General features: G+C 32.7%; 2 protein-coding genes across 2 annotated transcripts in view; one reads left to right on the forward strand and one right to left on the reverse strand.

Annotated features, from left to right (window-relative positions):
- Positions 1–12722, reverse strand: part of LOC118187647 (ceramide-1-phosphate transfer protein) — a 37190-nt gene extending 24468 nt beyond the window's left edge. The window contains exon 1 of the mRNA XM_085825258.1: positions 12389–12722. Within this exon, the coding sequence (XP_085681384.1) occupies positions 12389–12555 (167 nt within the window). The 5' untranslated portion in view covers positions 12556–12722. The remainder of the gene's footprint in view (positions 1–12388) is intronic.
- Positions 12723–12772: 50 nt separating this feature from the next.
- Positions 12773–26606, forward strand: part of LOC118194896 (protein O-linked-mannose beta-1,4-N-acetylglucosaminyltransferase 2-like) — a 70476-nt gene continuing 56642 nt past the window's right edge. Inside the window, exon 1 of the mRNA XM_035366105.2 lies at positions 12773–12909. The gene's annotated coding sequence lies outside the window, so the exon portion shown is untranslated. The remainder of the gene's footprint in view (positions 12910–26606) is intronic.

Raw genomic sequence — 26606 nt, forward strand, 5'->3', positions numbered from 1 at the left:
TTGCATTGTTGTGTTGCAGAATGATGCCTTTTCTGTTGACAATTCATATTTTTTGATTACAGATTGGTTCACTCCATCCAATTGTTCATAATAAAGGTCTGCATTAAAAGTTTTTCCAGGTTTCAGCAATTCAAAATGAACAATTCCGTGAATACTCCATCAAACACCCAGAAGTGCCTTTTCGGGATCTAAACCCTTTGTAACCCCTATTAAATCTGCCTTTTGAGTTTTGGATTATCATATAGGACTTATTTTTTTTTGTCTCCACTAATCAAACGATCAAAAAACGGTTCTGTATGGTGCCATTGAAGCAATATGTTGCATATGATGGATAGGTTGGTTTTGTTCTTTTCGGACAGATTATGGGGAACTCAAACAGCTGCTTTGCTTATTTTTCCATTCTTCTTTAAATGTTCTTGGATGTTTGACCAAGGTTGGTTAAGAGTGTTTGACATGGATTTGCTTCCACTTCTGCCCTTAGCATGTTGTTGTCGACATGTACAGAAATGACATTACTTTCTGGTCCCCCTATTATATTAATATTAGCAATCATGTAAAAGGGGTTTAACACAAAATCCAAACATATCAAAATTAAAATAAGAATTCATAGTAGTACAAATTCTAAAAATAAAAATGAAAAGCAAGAGAAAAAAATACAAGATAAAAAAATATAAAAATAATAATTAACCTTTTTTTTATTGAAACTCCAATTCCGAACTCATCAGGGGAAAATGAATTAAAGTTATCTCTATATATGTAATAGAATTCATCTTTTAAGTTTAAACATGTAAATGTAGTTCAGCAGGACATTTAAGGGCCCCCTAGGTCTTTGAGCCCCTATGCGACGGCATTCCTTACATACCTTTGATATGATTTAAATCAAATTCCTCGTCATTATAATTCGCTTCTGATAGAGAAGAAAGTAAAGTAAACAAATAACTATTAAGCTTTTTTATATAAAGTTTGATACCCTTTAGATCATAATTGTTCTTTATTTCATAAATTACTGTTTCATATTTTTAATGTTATAATTTCTGCATGCCATCTTACCAGATTTAAACTGATGGTCTATAATTCGGAAAAATTGATAATCCGGAACTGCCGAAGTCCCGACGAGTCCGGATTAACGACTTTTGACTGTATATGTACATAAAGCAAAATTTATGATACAATGGTATACATGCATTAACCCTTTAAGCGTGCTTGACGAACTCACCTCGTCATCGTCCCCACTGCAGTGCACGCACAGGAGCAAACGCTACACGCTTAAAGGGTTAATGACAAAGTTTATGCATACAGATTTAAAAGAATCATGGCTTAGAAAACTTGGGTAGAGTAGACTTTAAGTTACCCCTTGAATTATGGCAAAGTTGTTGTTTGATTTATGGCCAAGTTGTTTCATTTATGGTAGCCTGAGTAGTTGAATGTTATGGAAACCCTATTGTGACGTAATCGAGTGCATGATTCTGGGAAATTTTGAATCATGGGATGTTTTGTAAGCGTTTTTGTGGCGTGTGTTAAAACCGTTTAGATGGATTTGAATGGGTTTGTAGGAAGAAAGGTTCAGATGGTCACTATGTGAAGCGTTCGATCAGCAAGAGTACCTGGTTTGAAAGAAGTCATTTGAGTATGATTGATATTTTGATTTTTACGTGGCTCTGGGTGTATGAAGCGAACTCGAAAATCATGGTAAGTGAATATTTGCTTTTGGTAGTGCTTAAATGTATAACATGTTTTTCCTTTTTCATGTTATTTTATTGTTTGGTTTAAAATGTATTTTATTGAAATTATGTATTTTTTGTTTGCCTATATTGTAGAATTTGGTGCTCCTTTGACTTTTTAAGTGAAAATATATCGATGTGTACATGGACAAAGTAAAGGGAGTGGGCAATGCAAGTTTGTGCAACTCTGGGATTTTTTGTAAGTGAAAATAGGTCGACGTGTACATGGATAAAGTTAAAGAGTGCGCAATGCTATTTTTGTGCAATTCGGAGATTTCTTTTAAGTGAAAATAGGTCGACGTGTACATGGATAAAGTCAAAGGAGTGTACAATGCCATTTTTGTGCAATTCGGGATTTTTTTTAAAAGTTAAAATAAATCGATGTGTACATGGATACCGAGTTTGTACAATTGTTTGTCTTGTTATTTTGGCTTCCAAAAATCGCCGCTTTGCAAGCCAAAATAACGAGTCAAAGAATTGCACAAAATCTGTTTCTATGTACCGCCAAAAATCGCCAAGTTTCGCCAAGGGGTACCCTAAACTATACTTTTACCGAAAACTTTTATTATTCACAAAATGTGTCTAATGTCAGCCAGCAGTAAGAACTAACACAGCCAGCACATGACATGTACCATTCTTTAACAAAATTTTCAACTTTTTGTTCTAGTGAAAGCAGCAACAAGAACAGACAGAAGCAGGAAACAAATGTGCATATCAATACTTTGAAAGATAGTGCTGAACTGTTACATAAGAACCATATGACAGGCATTGATTTTGAAAGGATGAAGTTTAAAAGAGATTTATTACAAACATGTAACTGTTTTCAGGATAGAAAGGGAGAAAATAATTAAACTAAAAAGGAAACTTAAAGATGTTGTTACAAATTTAGTTACATTTTATTTAATACATTCTTCATTTATTTTTATAAATATTCACACAGTAAAAAGTTGTTCATTCGGACACCCATAATCCGGAATGATCTATAATCCGGACCTCAAAGCTAAAAACTTTCTGGTTTTCTGGTACATGGATACTGAGTTTGTGCAATTCTTTGACTTGTTATTTTGGTTTTGTGTAGCGGCGATTTTAGCGCCACAAATTAGCGCCAAGGGGTACCCGTAAATATACTTTTACTGAGCACCCAATTCTAGGTAAAAGTATATTTATGAATCATTCAACTATTCAGGTTACTTCAAGGTATCCATATACACATCGGCCTATTTTCACTCAAAAAAAAAAAAAAAAAAAAAAAAAATCAGAGAATTACACAAACTAGGCATTGCACTGTCTTGACTTTGTCCATGTACACACATTGATCTATAGTCACTTAAAAAGTCAAAGAGCAGCCAACAAAAAATATATAATCTCAATAAACTACATTTTAAATCAAACAATGAAATAACATAAAAAAGGAAAGTGATCTTAACACTACACAAAGGAAATATCTACTTACCTTATTTACAAATTTTCGTGTCAGCAGTCAAACAAAATTCCTTAACAGCATTCAAAAACTTCCTAAAATTATCTGAACTAGAATCTATATACAGTCAAAAGTCTTTAATCCAGACTCGTCAGGACTTCGGCGATTTCGGATTATCGGTTTTTCAGGATTATAGATCATCAATTTAAATCTGATAAGATGGCATGCAGAAATTATAAAATTAAAAATATGAAACTGTAATTTATGCAATAAAGAGCAATTATGATCTTGAGGGTATCAAAATTTACAAAAAAAAAAAAGCTTAATATTTATTTATTTACTTTATTAATCATTTCTTTCAATGCGCGCATGCGTAAAGCATACATTACGCATCACGAATACACAGTCGAAATTAGAAAATTGCAATCAGAAAACTATTCGATGTGTATTTGTGATATTTATAATGACGAGGAATTTGATTTAAATCATATCAAAGACGAAGTACATTAAGATGAAATACTACATTTAGTAACGAATTATAATCCGAATAAAATAAGAACATCTGCCCTGAAGATAAGGATAGTGCTGACAGATCAACTTCCAGCCCCCCCCGAAGAGCAGTGTGAAATTGATAAACAGATTTCGGAATGGTTAGAGAAACAAAGGATATGCCTTTATCCATTTTTTGCAGCAGTTCCACTTTTTGTTTGATGGACATCAAAACATGCTTTCTCTTTGTAGATCCTTTGGCAGCTCCAGTACAGGAAATTCTTTTTGACATAATCGAAAGTTCAAGCTTACTTTTATAAAATTGTTCTAACTGTCTGCAAAAAATAATAAGCGGGATCCAATTAGAAGATTAAGGAACAACCCAATCTGCAACATTAACAGAAATACATAATTAAATAAGTTTAGCTTAGCTTATACCGTTCATTATACATTAAACGCGCATGCATAAATGTATTATGCACATTCGTAAATGCATTATGCATTTAAGCATGCACAGAAAGTTTGTAGCTTTGAGGTCCAGATAATAGATCATTTTGGATTAAAGACTTTTGACTGTACTGGCATCGCCACATAAATTCACAAAAATAAAATTTCCTCTGTAGTGCCAGTATCCTCTGACTATTTGACCATACGCATTTCCTTCTTACAAACAGAACACTTATTAAGTAAACCTTCATTTACACACCAGTGAATAAATGCTATTTTCTCTTTCATTCCAAATCGTACAGAAATTCAAATTAATCTTACCACATTCAGCCATTTTACCGTGTAAAACACAAAATAACAACATACTTCATAACCGACACATCTTTTCCCATCATTCAAATTCACCGCAATCATGCAACCAATTATGTCATAATAGGGTTTCCATAACATTCCAGTAATCAGGTTACCATAAATGAAACAAGTTGGCGATAAATTAAATGGTTAATCTTTGGATTATGGTAACTTGGTGATTTTGTGGCAAAAATTTGGCAACCAACCCTGCTAGTTTTTGTTTAGATGCCATTTTGTTTTAACGAAGTAAAGCCATGTTTTTTTTTTTTTTTTTTTTTTTTTTTTTTATACTCAACATATTTTTCCAACAATCTGCTAGCCGAATTACGCTTATGCTAGAACTTTTATGGAACAAAAGTGCTTAATCGTGACGAAGATTAGGTGCGAATTTGGGAGAAAGTGCAGAATCGCAAACTGCTTGCCACGTTTTTAAAAATTGCACATACACGTCGACCTATTTTCACTTAAAAAAACATCACACAATTGCACAAAAATGGCATTGTGCACACTCTTGACTTTATCCATGTACACTGCTAAAGTTCTAGCTAGTAACCTTTATCGCCTTACCAAAATGTCGCCAAACTACCTGCTACCATATTCTTAAGATAGCCAATTAAGCAACTTAACGATAATCCAAGGGGCACCCTTAAATATACTCTAAACACATTATCTTATAACCTTTTTCACGTTAGCAAATCACAATGTTAAACTAAAATTTCAGTACTTATAAGTACTAGTTGATGTGATATATATCACATCAACTAGCCAAGTAGCTGATTCAGTGCAAATTAGGGATGACTGTTTCCTTAAGAATTCTGCAGCAACGACTGGCAATTGAGGACTTTTGCCAAAATTTCCTCCAACAGGTGATGGGATAATATCTTTACCAAATGTTCATTAAAGTATTTGTAATTTGCTACACAATTACATTATTAAAACATAGTTAATTTTTTTTCTGAAGCAATTACATCAGATTCAAAGTATTTGTCAGTTATAGTAAAATGCACTTTCATTAAATCTCTTCGCATTCTTAATGTTAAATATTTTGACATACATAAGGTTATTTGCAGCAACTTTATTGCAATAGCATCAGCAACATGCAATAACAAGTTATTTTAAAATGCATTCTTTTACTCAAAGGGTGACCTCAAACAGAAATGTATTAAAAATTGTTAACATGTGAATATTAAGCTTTATTAAGCTGAATCACCTAGTGTGTACAAATACTATGCAGATTTTGGCTGATCTTCGGAATATGGTAACAGCTAGAACTTTAGCAGTGTACATGGATAAAGTCAAGAGTGTACGCAATGCTATTTTTGTGCAATTCTGGGATGTTTTTTTAAGCGAAAATAGGTCAACGTGTACATGGTTACCGTGTATGTGCAATTCTTAAAAACGCGGCAAGCAGTTTGCCATTCTGCACTTTCTCCCAATTTCGCACCTAATCTTCATCATGATTAAGCACTTTTGTTCCATAAAAGTTCTAGCATAAGCGTAATTCAGCTAGCAGATCGTTGGAAAAAAAATGTCGAGTTAAAAAAAAAAAAAAATATGCCTTTACTTCGTGAAAACAAAATGGCGTCCAAGCAAAAACTAGCAGATTGCTGTAACAGGGTTGGTCGCCAAATTTTCGCCAAGTTACCATAATCCAAAGATTAACCCTGATTTTTTACACTGGTTAATAAGGTTGGTAATTAATTAAATCACTTGGGGAAGCCTGTAACCCCTAGAGAGCCCATCCCTAATTGGCAGATAAGGGAATGCCTCCACTGGTTTTCCTTTGGGTGGTAGAAGGGAAATAAAATACCTTCAGCAGACCAAATGGTAGAAGTCCAATCGGCTGATCTTTAGAATATGGTAACTGGTAGTTTGGCGACATTTTGGAGGCAATAAAGGTTACTACCTGGGACTTTGGTAATAATGTGAGCAGTACTCAGTTCCGATTACGCATTATTTTGTGTGAGGGAAATGAGAGATCATGGGATATGTCATGTGATATTAATGGACGAATTACGGTTCTTTAATCAGAAAAGGGGGGAATTTGGAAAAATATCTGTGGCTGTATATTATTTTGTATTAAGCTTCATTGTGTGAAGTAGGGTTGAATAATTTTGGGATTGTATGGCACTGTCTAAAGTGAATTCTAGATTTTTAATGCGTTTGTGTGATAATTCAAAAGAATTGGTTGAATGGTGCATGAGTGTAGGTTTAATTGCAGATAAATATGAATGTCCAAAATGTGGGAATGAAATGAGATTGTGTGAAAGGAAGGATATTACTGATAAGTTTGAATGGCGGTGCAAGAAATCTGGTGAAAATGGACATTTTGTGAAACGGAGTGTAAGGAAGGGTACGTGGTTTGCTGAAAGTCGTTTGAGTATGGGTGAGATTTTATTGATTTCTTATTATTGGGTGAATAGATTGCCAGTTGACTATTGGATTTCGGATTTAGAAATTAGCAGTAGGACTGCAGCTGATTGGAATTCTTTTTGTAGGGAAGTGTGCGTGGAATTTTGCGAAAATGATATGGGTATGCTTGGTGGTATGAATGTTATTGTGGAAATTGATGAGAGTAAGTTTGGGAAGCGGAAGTATCAGAGAGGTAGGAGAGTGAAAGGAAAATGGGTGTTTGGTGGGGTTGAAAGGGGTAGTAATAAATGTTTTTTTAAGGTTGTGCGAGATAAAAGTAAAAATTGTTTATTAAGTTTTATAAAAGAATATATTCTACCGGGTACTATAATTATTTCAGATTGCTGGAAATCGTATGAATGTTTGGAAGATGAAGGTTTTAAACATCTTGCTGTGAACCACAAATATTATTTTAAAGATCCGGAAACAGGTGCACATACCAATACAATAGAGGGCACATGGAGTGCTATAAAAAGCGCCATTCCGAGGCATTGTGATAAAGAGAATTTTGCTTTTTATTTAGCGGAGGAAAAATTCGCAGAAAAAATCATTCAATAATTTTATTGAATCCATAATAAAAGTGTATCCACCATGTAAGCAAGATTCTGAAGAAGATTAGGTAAGTTAGTATTTTTAATTATTTGAGGATATTATTTTTATGCATTGTTCTAAATGTAAGGTGGAAGTAAAGTAATTTGGTATTATTGGGAAAATTGTTATTAGCAATGGTTTAGTTTAAAGTAATTAGGATTGTAAGCTATTTTTTATTAATTTAATGTATGTGCTTATTTATATTTTAAGTAGTTTTTGAATTTAATTATATTTTAATTAAATAATAGTTATTTTGTGAATTTTATGTTTGTAGGAATTTGGTATACGTTTTAGTTGAAGTAAACGTGCATGGAAATAATTTAAATATTTGACACTAAGTATTTGTAATGTTTGCAGTATGAATTCGTTGGTGACGTTTATAATATAATAGATAATTTAGAGGTAAAAGTTTTTGGATATTTTATTTATTTTATACATGGAAATGTTCATATTTGGAAAGGGAATATACTTTTTCGTTATTAGGTAATTTCATATATGTTCTTTTTAACGAGTTTAAAGATTCAGAAAATTGTCATGCATTTTCGTGAAATTTTTCTAATTTATCAGAAAAAAGCAGTGTACATGGATATGGTGAAGAGTGTGCGCAATGCCATTTTTGTGCAATTCTGGGATTTTTTTTAAGTAAAAATAAGTCGACGTGTACATGGTTTAGTGATATTTTAATTAAATGATAGTTATTTTGTGAATGTTATGTTTGTAGGAATTTGGTATACATTTTAGTTGAAGTAAACGTGCATGGAAATAATTTAAATATTTGACACTAAGTATTTGTAATGCTTGCGGTATGAATTCGTTGGTGACGTTTATAATATAATAGATGATTTAGAGGTAAAAGTTTTTGGATATTTTATTTATTTTATATGTGGAAATGTTCATATTTGGAAAGGGTACATACTTTTTCGCGATCAGTTAATTTCATATATGTTCTTTTTACCGGGTTTAAAGATTCAGAAAATTGTCATGTATTTTCGTGAAATTTTTCTAATTTATGAGAAAAAAGCAGTGTACATGGATATAGTGAAGAGAGTATGCAATGCCATTTTTGTGTAATTCTGGGATTTTTTTTAAGTAAAAATAAGTTGACGTGTACATGGTTTATGTGTATGTGTTATTTTGAAAAACGTGTAAGGAGTATGGTATTGTGCACTTTTCCCAATTTTGCAGTGAATATTTGTCATGATTAAGCAGTTTTGTTAGATAAAATTTCTAGCATAAGTGTAATTCGGCTAGTAGATTGTTGGAAGAAGTGTTCAGTAGATAAAAAGAAATTATTTTGCAGATAACATTTTCGTTAGCGTGATCTATAATCAATGTTATCTGCAGAACTGTACCAACAAACCAAACAGATGATTTTGTGCATCATTACGTCTTTTAGCCCATAGAACAAATCGTATTTTCTTACTTTATATCAATAGTAATATGCAAACCAATAAACAGCGCTCATCTGTCAATAAAATTTCTAGCATAAGTGTAATTCGGCTAGTAGATTGTTGGAAGAAGTGTTCAGTAGATAAAAAGAAAAGAAAAATGTCTTTACTTCATGAAGACAAAATGGCGGCGGGAAAAAAAAATAGAGGGTTGCTGTAGGAGAGTTGGTTGCCAAATTTTCGCCAAAAAATCGCCAAGTTACCATAATCTAAAGATCAACCGTCCAATCCTTCGAGTAATGGCACTCTTTTTTATGATGAGTCTAGATTCAGTATCCAGGTAACGAGAATGCAGATAAACTGGGAAAAAGGCTTGAAATCTCAACAATAATAATAATGTAAATGTCACCTTTTCGAGGCAAATGCCATGGTTAAATACAGATTGAAGGGACTTTCAATTCCAATAAAGCACCAATTCCACGACATCAATGCATATTGACTTATAACTAAAACCATTGTCAGGCTTAGAACTGGCCATAACAGAGGTTTGAAAATGGACAAAGAGGGTACGGAAACCTACAGAAACTGTGATAACTGTGAAGATTTTTTATTGTCCGGCCATCCTTCCTGAATTGCTAAAAGTTAGGGTCTAATTTAAGAGGCCGAACCTCTATGATGATAACATTATGCTGACTTCCAGGGCTGTCATCTGTCTATGGCACTTTTTGAAAAGGCTTTGTTATAGACATGACAACAAAACAATAATTAAATTATAAATTGTAATTAATTATATTCCTCTTAATTACGATTGCGGAACAGCTTTAGTATTGGTCCTTTTGGCGATTTTTTGATTTGGCGACCAACGTTGGTCGCCAAGGTAGACCCGGCTTTGAAGATCGGAAAAAAAATGGCGTATTGTCAACAAAACCCGATCTAGACTAAATAACAATCCTAAAAAATAAACTCTTAATCAGAATAAACAGTCTTTCTCTAATTTTTAACATTTCTAGAACTGCTATGATAAATTCTTGAAACACTACTGTAAATGAATTTATAGCAATTATTATGTTATGAGTAATGAAATTTACAAAAGGTTAATATTTTAAATTACAGAATATAATATTAATGTATTAAAAATTAATATTTTAAGTAGTTAGTGAATATTTATATTTTATTATATTAGTACTTAGCTAATATTTGAAATTTACAAAAGGTTAATTTTTATGTTTATGAATAATGAAATTTACAAAAGGTTAATAAATGCATTTCAAACTAATGTTACTTTAGTTTCTTAGATTCTGTTATTAAAAGAAAATAAAAAAATATTTCAAAATGAAGGAAATCAAATTAAATTATAATGGGCAAGTTTTGTACCAGTGTTAGAAATATTTTTTATGATTAAATTTTGTAAATGGTAAAAATATTAAGAAGTGTGCATTTTTAATCCCTTAATTTATTAGAAGTAATTTATGATTATAATTTAAAAGCTAAAATTAAATTATTATAATGAGTAAATTTTGTACCAATGGTAATAATACAACAATCATCATAAATGATGATGATTTCTGTGAAAAATTCGAACAGTCATTGGAATCCACTAGTGGTGGAGTGATAGCCACTGAACAGTGGTAGTTCAGGCTGGCTATGGGAGTTTTTGTAGTTTTCCGTACATGTAATGTGAATCTGAGCCAGTTTCTCTTAAAAAGTACTTTATGAAGGTATCCTTCTTCTGCTAGCCAGCACATGTATTTATTTTCTATTCATGATTCTCTCTTATTTTCTTATTTCTTAATTCTAAATCTTACTTCTGAAGTGAAGAAGTGTTGCATCTATAGGTCGAAAAATATGGTCAATATGTTTGAAAAAACCTGCTCAGTTTTGGAAAGCATTTAAATAAAATAAATAATTTGTATATGATGCAAACAAAAATGCATTACACTATTTCATGTAGTGAATAATTAATCAGGGAACAAAGTATATTGTAGCGTTCCTTTATTTTGTAACCAGAGTTATTTTATGCTTGGGATCTTTACTGTCAATTTCCTCCATCCGTTTTCTCACCAGAATCTAAATGAAGTTTTTAGTTTGTAAAACAAACCATGTTTTGCCTTTCGAGGCCATATTACTAGGTTGCTAGATAAGATAAAATTTGTAGTCTTCAGTCTTGCATTATAATTGCTGATAGTTGAATTCCATGCCGGTTAAGTTTTTAACCAACTTTGCATTAAATTGATTTGTGTAGCCTTTCGCTACACATTTATTTGAATTTAAATTTTACATTTGAACTTAATTGTTATCATAAGTTATCTTGCCCCAAGTGGTTGACTGAGTCGTAAGCACAAAGTGTGCCTTCTGTTCTGTACATCTAAACTTTATAATAGAATAAAAGTATATCCTAACTTAATAAGAATATATCTAAACTTTATAATAATAACATTTAAAGACCTTGAAATCAGTATCTAAGTGCTTGCCATGTAGTCAAATTTTTATGTATAAATTGTACTCTTACTTTTATTATAGAGTTTTTATTACAAAAAAATGAAGATTTCTGTTAGATAAAATGTTTAAGTAATGTAGAAAATTCGCATAAAATTTTAAATAAAAAGTCGACTGTTATGTCAACATACTATTAATAAAAGTAATAATACCCAGTGAAGGTTATTCATATACAGCTGTTAGGTTGTAAGATTTACAAAATTTGAGAACTCTAAATTATAAGCAATATATTCCATAATCTAAGCAACATTATATTTTTTATAGTCAGACAAATTATAAAAATGTTATAAAAGCAATAATGAAACCTGATTTTGGTCCTGATTTGAACCTATGAATTCATGCAATTACACATCCCTATAGTTGTAATATGAGGCAAATAAGTATTTTTAGACCATGGTAATTTTGATCTTCTTAGCAAAGGAAACACCAAAAGTTTACCTCATGCTACTGAAAATGTGTTTTTTTTTCCTTGGGGGGGGGGGGAGTTTATAATAATATGCAGAGTTGACATATGAAAAAATGTCAAGGCTCATGTGATGTAATATTAAAATTTTGGCTTTTTAAAAAATATTTTAAATATTGTGCTTTCCTAACACAAAAGTAACTTTAAGAAAAACATGCAATTAATCCCTCCTGCCATCAAAGCTCCGATACCTACCAAATTCGTTAAATATGCGTGGACAGAAATGGCGGCACGTTTTAAGCTCAGTATTTAGGGTTACCACGGTTATCATAATTTTTCATTTATCGCTCTAAAATGTCGCCAAATTTCTCGCCAAAAAGGACTAATACTAAAGCTGTGCCACGATTGCTAATCATTCATTATGCAATAAAACTATCATTGCATTAGGCGTTTCTAATTTACCGTGTCTTAATTCTGACATTGAGGGTGAAAAGATATAAGGATACAACCTCTATGAACAGCAGGTGTTACATAAACTACGACCAATATAATAATCAGAGCTAATTTTTTAAAAAAGGCAGCTCCTTTAGAGATAAAAACATAATAAAATGATATATTTTAATTATAAATACAAAATATGCAATGGGTAAGAAACATTTCATATATTTACCTATATAATTCTTTAAAAGCAATTAGATAGTTATCCATATCCAAAGCGTTGATGTTTTCTGAGCATTTCACAAAAGAATCATGCACCAAATGTATATCAAATTGTTCGGAATTACTCGATACATTTAAGTTACTGTTTTTCTCTGTATTTTCTTTTGCAGATAACATTTTCGTTAGCGTGATCTATAATCAATGTTATCTGCAGAACTGTACCAACAAACCAAACAAATGTTTTCGTGCATCATTACGTCTTTTAGCCCGTAGAACAAATCGTATTTTCTTACTTTATATCAATAGTAATATGCAAACCAATAAACAGCGCTCATCTGTCAATAAAGCAGGCATATAAAAATCACAACGATAAAATTAAAGCAGAAAACGGGAAATAATTCTCCTTGTGAGGGAAGCAGTCTATTATGCCGTCATTACGGTATATTCACTTCCTGTTGATATCTGACAGCCTTTACACCCACGGATATATAAAGTTTTATTTTTGGTCGTCAAATAGGCCGTAACTAATTGGTAAAGTTTTATTTAAATTTTATATACAAAAATCATGTAATTTTTTCTAATTTTGTGCTTCGATGTTATGATAATGTATATTTGTCCTTAGTTATTATTCAGTGTCAAAATTTTTATGCATTTTAATTTATTTTGCAAGTTTCATCACCAGCACCTATAAAAATAGATTAAAAATAATTTACTCATTGATCAATAGATCAGCATGGTCTATGACTTTGTAAGCATCAAGTTAACTCCTTTCAGGTGTCAAGAAACATTTGAGGCATCATGGATTTACATGTACCAACAATTCGATGTTGATGCAATATGCTATCTACTGCACTTAGTTAGGTACTTACGTATTATCCTGTCAACCGCAAAAAGTCATGAAACAGCAAAATTTAGTTCCAGTTATGGATGAGCTTAACTTGGCAGCACACGCATGTAATATCTGTGCTTTCATCTGATGCATTTGATTCTTGCTAAACTACCTTTTGTTTTTATGAACAAGGATATAAATTACTATTGTTTTCTTTCATTATGAAAGAAATATTAAAATTTGGGATATAACTTTTGAAAAACAGCAAGTAGGGTATTATTTTTAAAGTTGTTAGATTAAAAAAAAAAAAAAAAAAAAAAGAGTAGACAAGGTATAGTGAACTGAATTTATCCAAAGAAATACTAATAAATTAGAACAATTAGCCAGGGGAAGTTCATACTCGTAGCATTTTTAAACAGAATTTTCAGTAAAACTGAAGCAAAACAGTAAAAATTGACATAAGTCTTGTGAAACACAAAGCTGTCGAATATTAGTTATTTATTAAATAATTCGGGTAAAGTGCAAAATTGCCCACTTATTTGTTTGGTGCTTTTTACAAGAGTAAGAGGAATTGGGTTTTTGTCAATTTTCTTTGACTTTTTAAGTGAAAATAGGTCAATGTTTACGTGGATAAAGTCAAGGGAGTGCACAATGCCAGTTTTGTGCAATTCTGGAGATTTTTTTAAAGTGAAACTAGGTCGATGTGTACATGGATACCGAGTTTGTGCAAGTCTTAAAAAGTGGTGGGTGATTCTGCACTTTCCCCAATAATTCAACAGTAATATTTGATGCAACTTTGCGGAATCACTGACAACTTTCACAGTTGATGGAATAATAGGTAAGTGCAGGCAAAAGTCTTTAGACTTCGGCGATTCCGGATTATAGATCATCAGTTTAAATCTGGTAAGATGGCATGCAGAAATTATAAAATTAAAAATATGAAACTGTAATTTATGAAACAAAGAACAATTATGATCTAAAGGGTATCAAAATTTACAAAAAAAACTTTAATATTTATTTGTTTACTTTCTTCGCTATCGGAAGTGAATTGTAATGACGAGGAATTTGATTAAGTCATATCAAAGACGGAGTACACGAGATGAAATACTGCATTTAGTAAGGAATTATAAGCCAAATAAAATAAAAATATCTGCCCTGAAGATAAGGATAGTGCTGACAGATAGTGCTGGCACCTGGATTTCTCCATTCTGGAACTTGTTTATTGATTATGAAGAAACGCCGAGCAGCCAACTGTTAAATTTTTAGCAAACGGGATCATCCGCAGTTTGGAATTTGCAGTTTAAGAATTTCTGGTACTCTTCTGTTATCAGGGACCGGATTCAGAAATGTATATGTTCATGTATGCACCTATAATATGTATGTACGTATGCATAGACACACACATATCAGCACATACATACATACACACCGTGCATACATAGGTACATATCTGAATCCAGTGTATTATGCATACATAGCTACATTTCTGAATCCAGAAATACACCTGTGTATGCATAATATAAATTAGGAAATTTATCTAGAGAAAATACCTACCTTTTATAGAGGAATACCGAATTCTCTTCTCAATCATCTTTCAGACAAAAAATAAAATGCCTCAGAAACTAGCACTGGTACCACAGATCATATACAAGATAAAAAAAATGAAATGAATATACCTGATAACTTCAGATAGGGATACCAGAGTTGAAACTCTCATCTTTGGCACCTTGTGTTTCTCTTTAGAGAAATTCGAATGGTAGGTATTTCACCATTTTATCTGCTTAGCAGCATTTTCACTCTCATAGACACATGTTTGAGTGTTGTTATTCTTTCACTGGTTAGACTAGATTGAAGGGTGCCCCTTGTATTATTGCGAAGTTGTTTCATTTATTGCCAAGTTGTTGTTTCATTTATGGTAACCTGAGTAGTTGAATGTTATGGAAACCCTATTATGACATAATCGGCTGCTTGATTGCCGTAAATTTCGAATGACAAGAAAAAGATTTGTAAGGGTTTGTGGTGTGTGTTGGTTAGGAAGTATATTGCTTGTTTTATGGTTTACATGGTAGAATGGCTGAATGTGGTAAGAGTAATTTGAAATTTCTGTACTATTTGGAATGAAAGAGGAAAAGTGCATTAATTGACTGGTGTGTAAATGATCATTTACTTAGTATCCACAGCATTTCTTTCGTGTTTGTAGGAAGGAAATGCGGTTACAGTAGAGAGAAGGGTACCCCTTGTATTATCGCGAAGTTGTTTCATTAATCACCAAGTTGTTGTTTCTTTTGTGGTAGCCTGAGTAGTTGAATGTTATGGAAACCCTGTTATAATGTAATCGGTTACATGATTCCGCTAAATTCATAAGGGTTTGTGTACCAAGTTTGTGCAGTTCTTTGACTTGTTATTTTGTCTTTGTGTAGACTAAAGCCAAAAAAACAATTTAAAGAATTGCACAAACTCGGTATCCATGTACCACCAAAAATTGCCATTTTTTGCCGAGGGGAACCCGTAAATGTATATTTACTCTTTCATTTCAGCTTATATCCGTATTTTGAGTTCTGGGTAAATTTTTGAAGAAATAAAATCCATTCTCTGCTTTACATTGGCTTATATTCAGAAATATATGGTATATGGTACATTAAAAAGAGTAAAACACTTACAGTATTCGTGAATTCCTTCTGTAAGCGTTTAGTATTGTTCTTCTTTCCATGTATACTGCAATCTGTTTTCCCTTAAAAAAAATAGAAAATTGCAGAACTTTGGAATTTTGCATTATCTGTCTACCAAATGCATCTTGTCATTATTTTCTTCAATGATTTTCAGACAAAATACTGTGCAGTTTCTACAGAGCTCTTGCTGACATTTTTTCCATTCTTGACAAATTTCACAAGCAAGATTTGAAAATTGAAAGGTAGTTGTCCCCTGCAGCAGAATGTTGGTTAGGTGCATTCCTGCATTGGCTAGAAATAAATGATTACTGATTTGTATATGTGCGAGAAATAAAAAGTTAACGATCAAATTGGTTTTAACTGCACTTTATGCAGGTTCTTCATTGTAAAATATGGTACAACTCTGATATACGCCCTAATTTCACCAAATGTGGCAATATGTGTTCTGTGCTGGTTTTTGGCGCGATTGCGTGCTGTATGGCAATCCTGTTGACGTTGAAAAATCTTTCGCTGGAGTTTGTTGGTTCCCATCATGCTTTGTGTCTGAAGCTAGGGGGGAAAGATTTAATGGTGAAAATTGTTGAATTGAAGTTCGGCATAAGGAAATATCGTCGCGGCCATCCTGTTGAGGGGCAATGGGTATTTGGAGGTGTGGAAAGAAGGTATGGGATATTATTTTTAGTGGCTGTGCGTGATAGAAGTAGGGATTTGTGATTATTTTTTATTTTATTTATTTGTGAACCATAGTATGAATTTTCTGGATAGTGTGTCTAGCTGTCATATAAATACGAAAGTGATTACGTGGCGGTATGAAATTGGTATTTCTGTTGTTCGAAAAAGCATTAATGGTAAGTGCATTTTATTTTATTCTTATTTTGTAGAATGTTATGTTCATTGTTTTTTTAGTATGAATTTCTGTCGTTATTGTTGTTTTTTTGAATTGTTTGAAATTTATTTTAGTTATTTTGTTGATTAGTGCGTACCGTCTAAATTGTGCAATTCGTAGATGTTTTTTAAAGTTGAAACAGAACGCTATGTACATGGTATTCTTTAAAATTTATTGTTGTTATGTTAATTTATTAAAGCGAGGTTTGCGTAGTTCGTAAATTCGTTCGTTGCCTAGATGGTGCCATTCGTAGATGTTTTTTAAAGTTAAAACATATCGCTGTGTACATGGACTCTTGTCAAATAATTTTGGGTAGAAACTTCACGATTTTGCTATCTAAATTTTTTGTTTTTGTTTCGGAATTTTAGCTTAAATTGTGTGTTCAAAATGTGGTTTTTGGAGACATTTTAGGCTTAAAGTTCGAAATGTAGACAAAAAATTTAGATAGCAATATGGCAGCTTGGAGTTTCTCACCAAAAATATTTGGTGAGAAATGTGGCGCCTTGAGGGTGCATATCAGAGTAGTTCTTAAAATATTTATTATGCCTATTATTTTTTAACAAAATTATAAATTTTAAAGCATTTAATTGACAAAAGCATTCACTTTTGGGTGCTGTTATATTATCGGGACCAGATTCAGATATCGCAAAATGCTGGAGGTTTGCCGAAAAATTCGAGGCATAAAAATTATCGCCAAAATGTTTATGATATGGTCAAGTTGAAGAAAAATCCAACAGAAAAAATAATATAACAGATATTTCACTAGTTACAAATTTTTATGTAAATTAAACAACTTGCCAAAGAAATAAAAGGGGAAAAAAAAAAAAAGAAAATGGGTTAGCGAATTAAAATTAACACAGAGGGATGAAATTCCTGGTGTCATTTAAAGTATCTGAAAACATTTGCGTTTTAAGACACTTTTGCTAACACATTAACTCGACTAAATAAGAATCTAATTCATTATGTCAGTGCTGCATTGACATTTACTTTGACATTTTACATTGCCCCGTAACCTTTCATTAGTTTGGATATGACAATCATTATTGTTTTCTATAAAATTATACAGTCAAAAGTCTTTAATACAGACTCGTCGGGACTTCGGCGATTCCGGATTATAGATCATCAATTTAAATCTGGTAAGATGCCATGCAGAAATTATAAAATTAAAAATATGAAACTGTAATTTATGAAATAAACAGCAATTATGATCTAAAGGGTATCAAAATTTACAAAAAGAAAAAGCTTAATATTTATTTGTTCACTTTATTAAACATTTCTTTCAATGCGCACATGCATAAAGCATACATTACGCATAGTCGAAATTAGAAAATTGCAACCAGAAAACTATTTGATGTGTATTCGTGATATTTATAATAACGAGGAATTTGATTTAAATCATGTCAAAGATGGAGTACATCGAGATGAAATACTATATTTACTAAGGAATTTTAAGCTGAATAAAATAAAAACATCTGCACTGACAATAAGGATAGTGCTGACAGATCAACATCCAGCTCATTGCGCACCGTGACACACCCCCAGAGCAACGGGAAATTGATTAACAGATTTCGGAATGGTTAGAGAAACAAAGGATATGCCTTGATCCATTTTTTGCAGCAATTCCACTTTTTGTTTGATGGACATCAAAACATGCTTTCGCTTTGTAGATCTTTTGGCAGCTACAGAATCGGAAATTCTTTTTGACATAATCGAAAGTTCAAGCTTACTTTTATAAAATTGCTCTAACAGTCTGCAAAAAATAATAAGCTGGATCCAATTAGAAGATTAAGGAACAACACAATCTGCAACATCAACTGAAATAGATAATTAGATAATTTTAACTTAACTTATACCGTCCGTTATACATTAAACGTGCATGCGTAAACGCATATGTGCATGCACAGAAAGTTTGTAGCTTTGAGGTCCAGATTATAGATCATTCAGAGTGGTTAGGCACAGGAACTAAAAAACTTTCTTTTGTTTTTTGGCAGATCTGGCTGCATACCCATTGGGGCAGAAGGATGCATCCAACATTGTTTTTTCAACACAGAAGCAGACTTTTATCAACTTCAGCAACGTACCAGGGAAAACCTGTTTTAACTGACGGTCCCGATTTTAATGCATGGCCACAGACTTTCCTCATGTAATTGTAGCATTCAATAGCAGTCTAGTGATTCATATGAAGTTGATACGGACAAAATTCAAGGGGAGTTTATTCTAAACAGTATGCATAAAGGAACAAATTGCCATCAAGAAATTCTGATTCTTGATGCTTCAAACATTTTGAGAATGTGATTCTTTTTTCCCCTCGGCACATCCTCTCTTCACATCTCCATTTCGGTACTTCCTTTAGATTGAAGTAAAGCTTCATTTTATGTTTTTTTTTTTTTTTTTTTTTTTTTTTTTGTGCACTTTTTTTTAGAATGAATTATTTCACATTCCTGAAGAAATTATATGGCAGATGTTTCATCATTATGCAAGTCCCAAAGTCCCAAATTTTTATATCCATTGTAAACATAACAATTATAAAAACAGAAGTGACCATTATGTCTTTAGAACTTGTATTCTCGTTGCCAGTTTTGAAAACGCATACTTAAAAACAAAGAAAATTGTAAAAACTTTAAAAGTAAACATTGATGATTTCACATGAACACGAGTTTAACAAAACATCTGCAGATGACTCTGGTCCTGATAATACAACAATACCTAATTTGGTCTGTATATGTCAACGATTCCTTATTTGCATCTTCTTGTTTGTTGTCCAGACATGTTCTTGCATTTTTGTTAGATACTTGTACTAAGAAGCATTCACTGTTATCACAGTAAATGCCACCTAAAATTCACTGCTGTGGCATTATTCTTTTGTTTTATAAAGAGTGATTTGTTAGTTTCCACAATTTTATCAGTTCCTCCTATTTTCTTGTCTGAATGTTTTACATAAATTAGTAGCAGATTTCCCTCATGTAATTATTCCATGGATCACTGCTATTCTCCCCATGTTTAATTGCTTGTCATAACACCAGATTGGTGGTCATATAACACCTCACTCCAACTAAAAAGAAATAGTAAAGGGTAATCTTGATCCACTAAACCAATTGTTAGAATGAAGTCTTTTCTTCTTTTTATAGCTGCTGACATTGCATCACCAAGTAATTCATTTTCAACATATAAGTGCAGATTATACTCATTTTAACATTGTTGAAGTTTTTTCGATATGTGTGATGATTTAATTACAGTACAAAGTCCGAATTCCGAACTTGTCGGGACTTCAGCGATTCCGGATATGGGATTTTTCGGGATAATAGATCATCAGTTTAAATCTTGTAAGATGGTATGTAGAAATTATAAAATGAAACATATGAAATCTCGATTTATGAAATAATGAAGTATTTATGATCTAAATGTAATCCTTGGATCTATGAGTATCATCAACAAAATATTTTTTAGCATATGGGAGGAAATTTTTGGTAAATTTTTCCTCATCAACATTTTTTAGCGCAACTGAAATCTGTAATCATTGCCAAGCATATTGTCAACATAAAAGGTTACTGCATGAATTTATTATTCAAATACTAACATAAAAAAAATGTTTAGGTATCGTTACATGTATAATAAATAATAAATATAATATAATAAATAATGATTCACCAGGTTGGCATCAGATCAACGATGTATCTATGTGGAATGTTTCGGTTTGAGATGCGTGCGAAGCAAATACGCAGCAATGGAGCCAAATTACTGATCGTACAAATTTATACTAAAATGATTGTTTCTTCAACAACAAGGTATTTTATTTAGTGTCGAAGTGAAATTAAGAATCAGGACTCTCCAGATGTTTTGTTATGCGCAGAGGGGGAAATCAAATGCGCATGTGTAAAGCCTACGAGAAAAATTTTGCTGGTGGTTTTGAGGTCTGGATTTCAGACTTTGTACTGTATTACTTAAAAGTGAAATACATGCAGCAAACCCCTAAATTTTAGTCATTTATTTCAATCCCTTATTTGAAGTCTTACTTTAAATCTAGGCTGCAATCATTATTAATGTGTAATTAAATATATGAAATCATTGGAAGAGAAAATAATTAACGATAAGATTTGATTTGCAATATGGGGATGGCTTTGAATATATAGACAAGCTCATTTTTGATAAGAAATTAGCATGGTATGTATGATAGCATAAAAGAAAACATTAGATAATTAATTTCGGTATAGCACTCAAACTTACAGAAAAAGGTATTCAAAGTGGCACGGTGCTATAAAGAAGTATTATTAGAAATACATTTCTAAAGGATGAAATTGTTTTTTCTTGTCCAAAAGCCTGTTACCTGTTATTTTACTATTTTCATGATTTAGAAGGATCTGAAGCAATGATAAGTATAGATCTCTCATAAATATCAGATTTAATGAATACATAATTTAATAAGGACATTCATAATTATCTTCAGGCCCGTGCCAACAATAGGTATAGGGTCATGCGGCACACGATGGCGCCAAGTCAAAAAGGTGCTGGGCAATCATTAAAACAAGCAGTCCATCTCACTGCCTTTCTGAACAGGGAAATTCTGGTCTTATTTAAAAGTGTTTTTGTCTTGTCTTTTTGATACTCAACATATCAAAAAGGAGCCTGTAAACTTTTAACCCTTTTAAATAACTATATAAAGTTCTAAGAACTCTAATTACAATATATTAATTGAACTTATATACTTAATATCTTTATGAACTCCGATTCCCATGAACTGTTCATAAACACTTGTGAACTCATAAAATCTGTAAATTCATCTCTGCAGCAATTATAGAACTTTCAATTTAGATTTAATTAATTTTTTTGTATATATATCAAAAATTTTTCATAACTTTATTTAATGTATATATTTATGAATAGTGATTTAATGTATATATTGAAATTTCATATATTGTATAGATTATAAAATTTAAATAAACATTGCCCCACTGAGTGAGCAATAAAGCTGAAAGTCTTCATGGCGGCACAGCTGCTCACCCAGTGGTCTCCTGTCTCATTTGAGTGCCCTTCTGGGGGTCGACTCGGGTAAAACCTGGGAAGCTACTGATTAGGATCAGTACCTAGGCAATCTCAGCCACGGGTGTTTAAAATTAGTCTCTACAGGACTGAAGTCATCGCTGGTGATGGCTGTTTCAGGCTCGGCAGGGACGATAGGGTACTGTTTTGTCTGTTCCGTAGTTTGTGGTGGAACTATATTGTCAGATATTGATGGTTGTCTGGGGCGAAACACCCCCATTGGTGGAGTAGGCGAATTCAGCGAGCCTTTAAACTGTGTGATGTTTCCAGTGGGCGTCTGGAACCTCAAAACTTCTCTCCCTGGGGGCACCTACAGCCAACGTCTATATATCGTCACATAATGTTAACAAGCCGGATTGGTGGTTCGGTCTGTCTGGCAATGTTTAAGTGACTTCGTTCTGCTATCCGGGGTTGGGGGCCCTGTTGATGACCGATGTTTCTACTATTCCTCCAGGATGGGGATGTGAGTTGCTGAGTATTCCTGTCTACTCGGCTTGGTCTTAGCTCGTCGGCTTGACCGATAGGTTAGCGGTCTCTTGGATCGCCTCTAGGGGTTGGGATGTTTAACTGTGTTAAGGCAGCCTCAAGCCTGCAAGTTCTGAGTGCCCCTTCCTCCTAACACACTGTCTTATTTGACTGACAGTTATAACCAAGGCAGGAATTCGTCTCTGATGTTCTCATCTGTCTTATTTGAACGTAAAAATACTTGATGCCGATGCTTATGTAAGTGTAGACGCACTCGACAAATTGCTTTTCCTTATTTTGTGTCTACTATTGCAATCGTAGTAATTTGTGCAACATTTATCTTTTCTCTGATTGCTTTTTGCTACTGTTATTCTGCATAAAAAAAAGATAAGTGCAGTTGCATATTATGTTAAACTTAGGTTAACTTTTTTAATCGGAAAAGCAACGATTTCAGCATTATTACTCGAAAACTGCTTACCTCCCATGTTTGAACCATTGTCGTATTCTTGGTCGCGTAAATTACTAATATCTAAACCATTTTCTTCTAAAGTCTTTAATGAGAGTATTGTTTGTCCTTCACTGGTCGCATCTGTTGTAACACCAAAATACTAAAACCTTTCTTCAATATTCATGTCTATATTTTCTAAATTAAGATACCTCATACAAATTGATATCTGCTCTTGATGGCTGGCGTCAGAGGCATAATCAAGTAAAATAGAAAAATACTTTGCATGGTTGACCTTATTTAAAATAATTTGCTTTATATTATCCTCTGATAAGCTAATTGTTTTATTTTCAAGGTAATGAGGTATATTTTTTTTAGTTTGAATTTTATTAGTATATACAGACATGATAGTGTCAGATTTTGTGATCATTTCTATACACTTTAAAAATTATTATTTTTTTTGAATAATTCGTTACTGGAACCAAGGAAGGCTAGGTTTTGTTTAGCTAGAAACGGAAGGGCATAGATAATTCTTTCAATAACATCTCGCCAATCCTTAGTCTCTTTTTTTAAATAAATTTTGAAATTCTGAATCAACAGATTTATTCTTCCTTAATCATTTTAAGAAATTGAACCAAAGATGCAGATTCTGGAAATGAGTTTTATTTTTTTTCATGAAGTTTTAAGTGTTCATTTAAGTGGTTTCAGTCGTTAAATTCAAAATTACACAATTTTATGTTGGTGAAACTGTTAAAAATTTTGCAACAGAAACAATAAATAGAATTCTTTTCAGAACAATTTAGCAACCAATCGCTTTTAAGTCTTCCGTTGTTTGGCAAAATTCGACGAAAAGTACATCTAAAAAAATTTACATCCATTTTTATCTTTTGGAAAACTGAAAGTGTAAACCAAGTTTTTCATAATATCCAAGACCGTTTTCTATTAAGGTTTGAACTTGGGATTTCAATAATGCACTTGGGCATAATCCGAAATCATCAGGCACTGGCAAATGCATATGTACTGTAGAAATTGTAGATTTCACTAGTATTTCTTTTGTTTTTTCGAACGGCTGTTATCGAAGTATCGTATTATATCAAAGTTAAAGGTAATTCCCGGGTGAAAACACTTTCTAATTCTTTCTGATTATTAGGTTCTTTTGGGAATTTCAGTGGTACCTGACAGATTGATGAACAACTAGTGCTAGTAGCGTCAGCTTAGATATTCTCTGGGTTTTTCAAAAACTGAGTAATTTTAAAGTGTTGGTTTATTAAGTCTTCCTCTCAGTTTGTTTTCTTCACTAAATTCTGATACTCAGACAGTTTTTTTTTTTTTTTTTTTTCTGTTTTTCTTTCTACATCTGAGGAAAAATGAAAATGGAAAAAGGGGAATTAAAATAAAAGTAGGAAATAACTACAGTCAAAAGTCGTTAATCGGGACTCGTCGGGACTTCGGCGATTCCGGATTATCGATTTTTTCCGTATTATAGATCATCAGTTTAAATCTGATAAGATGGCATGCAGAAATTATAAAATTAAAAATATGAAACTGTAATTTATGAAATAAAGAACAATTATGATCTAAAGGGTACCAAAATTTACAAAAAAAAAAAAAAAAAAAAAAGCTTAATATTTATTTGTTTACTTTATTAAACATTTTTTCAATGTAAGTTGTTTAAGATGCTTCATTTTATGTGATAATACTTTCCCTTTAATTCTATAAACAGACATAATTTCTTGTTCAGTTACAAAGTTCTGCTGTTCAAGTCCTATAATTGCTGTGCCGAGAATACTGACTAATTTGTCAATCGAAATTTTTTTGTTTTCAATAACCTCTGTGTCACTTTCTTCACTATCGGAAGCGAATTATAATGACGAGGAATTTGATTTAAATCATATGAAAGATGAGATGAAATACTGCATTTAGTAAGGAATTATAAGCCAAATAAAATAAAAACATCTGCCCTGAAGATAAGGATAGTGCTGACAGATCAACTTCCAATTCATTGCGCGCCGCATCGTTTCCTTGTGGCAAGGAGCTCAAGCTACGCCTATCGTTCACAACAGCCGTGAGTACCTTGCAGGTAACGCTACGATTTAGCTCAGTTTTGCCCCCAGTTTTGATGTAGAGCACCCTGAGAAGAACAGGTTTGACAGTCTCGTACCCCTGTTCCCCTACCACTAACCTCTCAAGAGGACTTTCGGCTCGCCGCATATTTAGAGTGCCCCCATGCCGCACGAACACTATACATTTACAAAGCTTGTGGGTTTTAACAAAGCACAAAATGTTTGCATATTTAGACAAATTAAAAGATAAAATGTAATTTTTTTGGTTTTTAATATTATTATGTTAATAATGCTTCATTTTAAGTGTTAACCATAAACAATTTTCCTTTAATATCGTCACTGCATAAAGGCACACTGTAGACATTTGCATGACGGTGGCGATTAGGCTTGGTGTGGGCTTTATTATCTTAACAGAAGTTAAAAACTAAACGCACATGCCAACCATTACACAGAAAATTCTCAATCTTCAGGGACATGAAAATTTAGCTGTTGGCAATTCCCTGCCGGACAGAATACCCCAAGACAGCAGCTTTCCATTCTTCAGGTTCAGGGTTAATTGTCTGTATCACATTTGCATCTGAAATACTTTTCAAATGGTTGCTACCAAATCAGTTAGCTACCAAATGAGTCATTAAACAATGAAGAATTTTTATTTATGTATGTTCCTCAAATTGCAGAAATATGTTGTTTAAAGCCATCTGATTTTTAATACACGTAGTTATTCACCTAAACATGGGCACCTCAAAACCCAAATTTTGAAATTTATATTTTTGACTAACAAACTTAGTGATTTGAAAGAGTGAGAAACGGCAACATTATTTGAAGTAAAACTTTTTTTTCTCCAGTGTACCTGACTGTTGCTGTTCAGCTAAATGTAAGATAGTTAAATCGGATCCCAAGAATATGTTTTCTGCTTTTTAAAATTAATACAAATATCGAATCAGAAATTATAAATATTTTTATGAAAGTACTCTGGGGGAATAGATTAAAATCATTATATAATTTTTCTTTTTTATAGTAGCGGCTGCCTAAAGGAGTTAACTGCACAAGCGGCCAGTTTTTTAAAGAACTAAGTAAATATAAAAAATTGTGTGGCAGTACCTAACTCTCTATTCAGAATTCTAAAGGTATATTGTTTTTGATTAGTTTGCAGTTTTGCTGTTGATTTTGTTTAGTGAAGTAAATGATGTTATTAAATAAGAAAGGGGAAAAAATATTAATAGCACTGAGTTCAAGAGCAGATTTGTAGCCTGAGATGCTCAGCAAAAGTATAAAAGGACTTAATCTTCTGGTAAAACTCTTAGACCAGTAGCAATAATAATATTTGTCAGCCATGCTCTGCCAAATCAGGTACTGCATGGACCGGTCCCAGCTACATGTATTCTCCATATCAGGCAGGAAGTCGGTTGTCAGTCAGAGGTCTCTAGAGACGTTAGAAGTATGCCAATCCTGCCATATGGCTAGGGATCCCAACTCGAGATGGCAGACTCTCATTCATTTGCATTTAGGCAACTGAGAAAATAGTTCTGTATTTAAGTTATCGAAATTAGTCCTGCAAAAATTACAAATCTTACAGTGATTCTTGTTGTTTGACTTCTCTAATAATCAGTGTTCAGTATGTTACTTTAAACTAAATTTTAAGTGTCTCTAAACCACTGTGACATTGACTATTTGGTGTCACCACTCTTGCTGGCCAGAGACCACAGTAGTGGGAGCGTAAGAGCCTGGATCTGGCTGGTCATCAAATTTGCTACTCTCCAGTACTATATCCAGGGATGTTTTAAGGCATGGACCAACTGGGTCCGAGCGCAGGTCCTCTGCCTTGGAGGGGCCT

This window comes from Stegodyphus dumicola, chromosome 10 (assembly GCF_044657685.1).
Source record: "Stegodyphus dumicola isolate Sdum_Otavi_A_Nest chromosome 10, ASM4465768v1".
Classification (NCBI taxonomy): Eukaryota; Metazoa; Arthropoda; class Arachnida; order Araneae; family Eresidae; genus Stegodyphus; species Stegodyphus dumicola.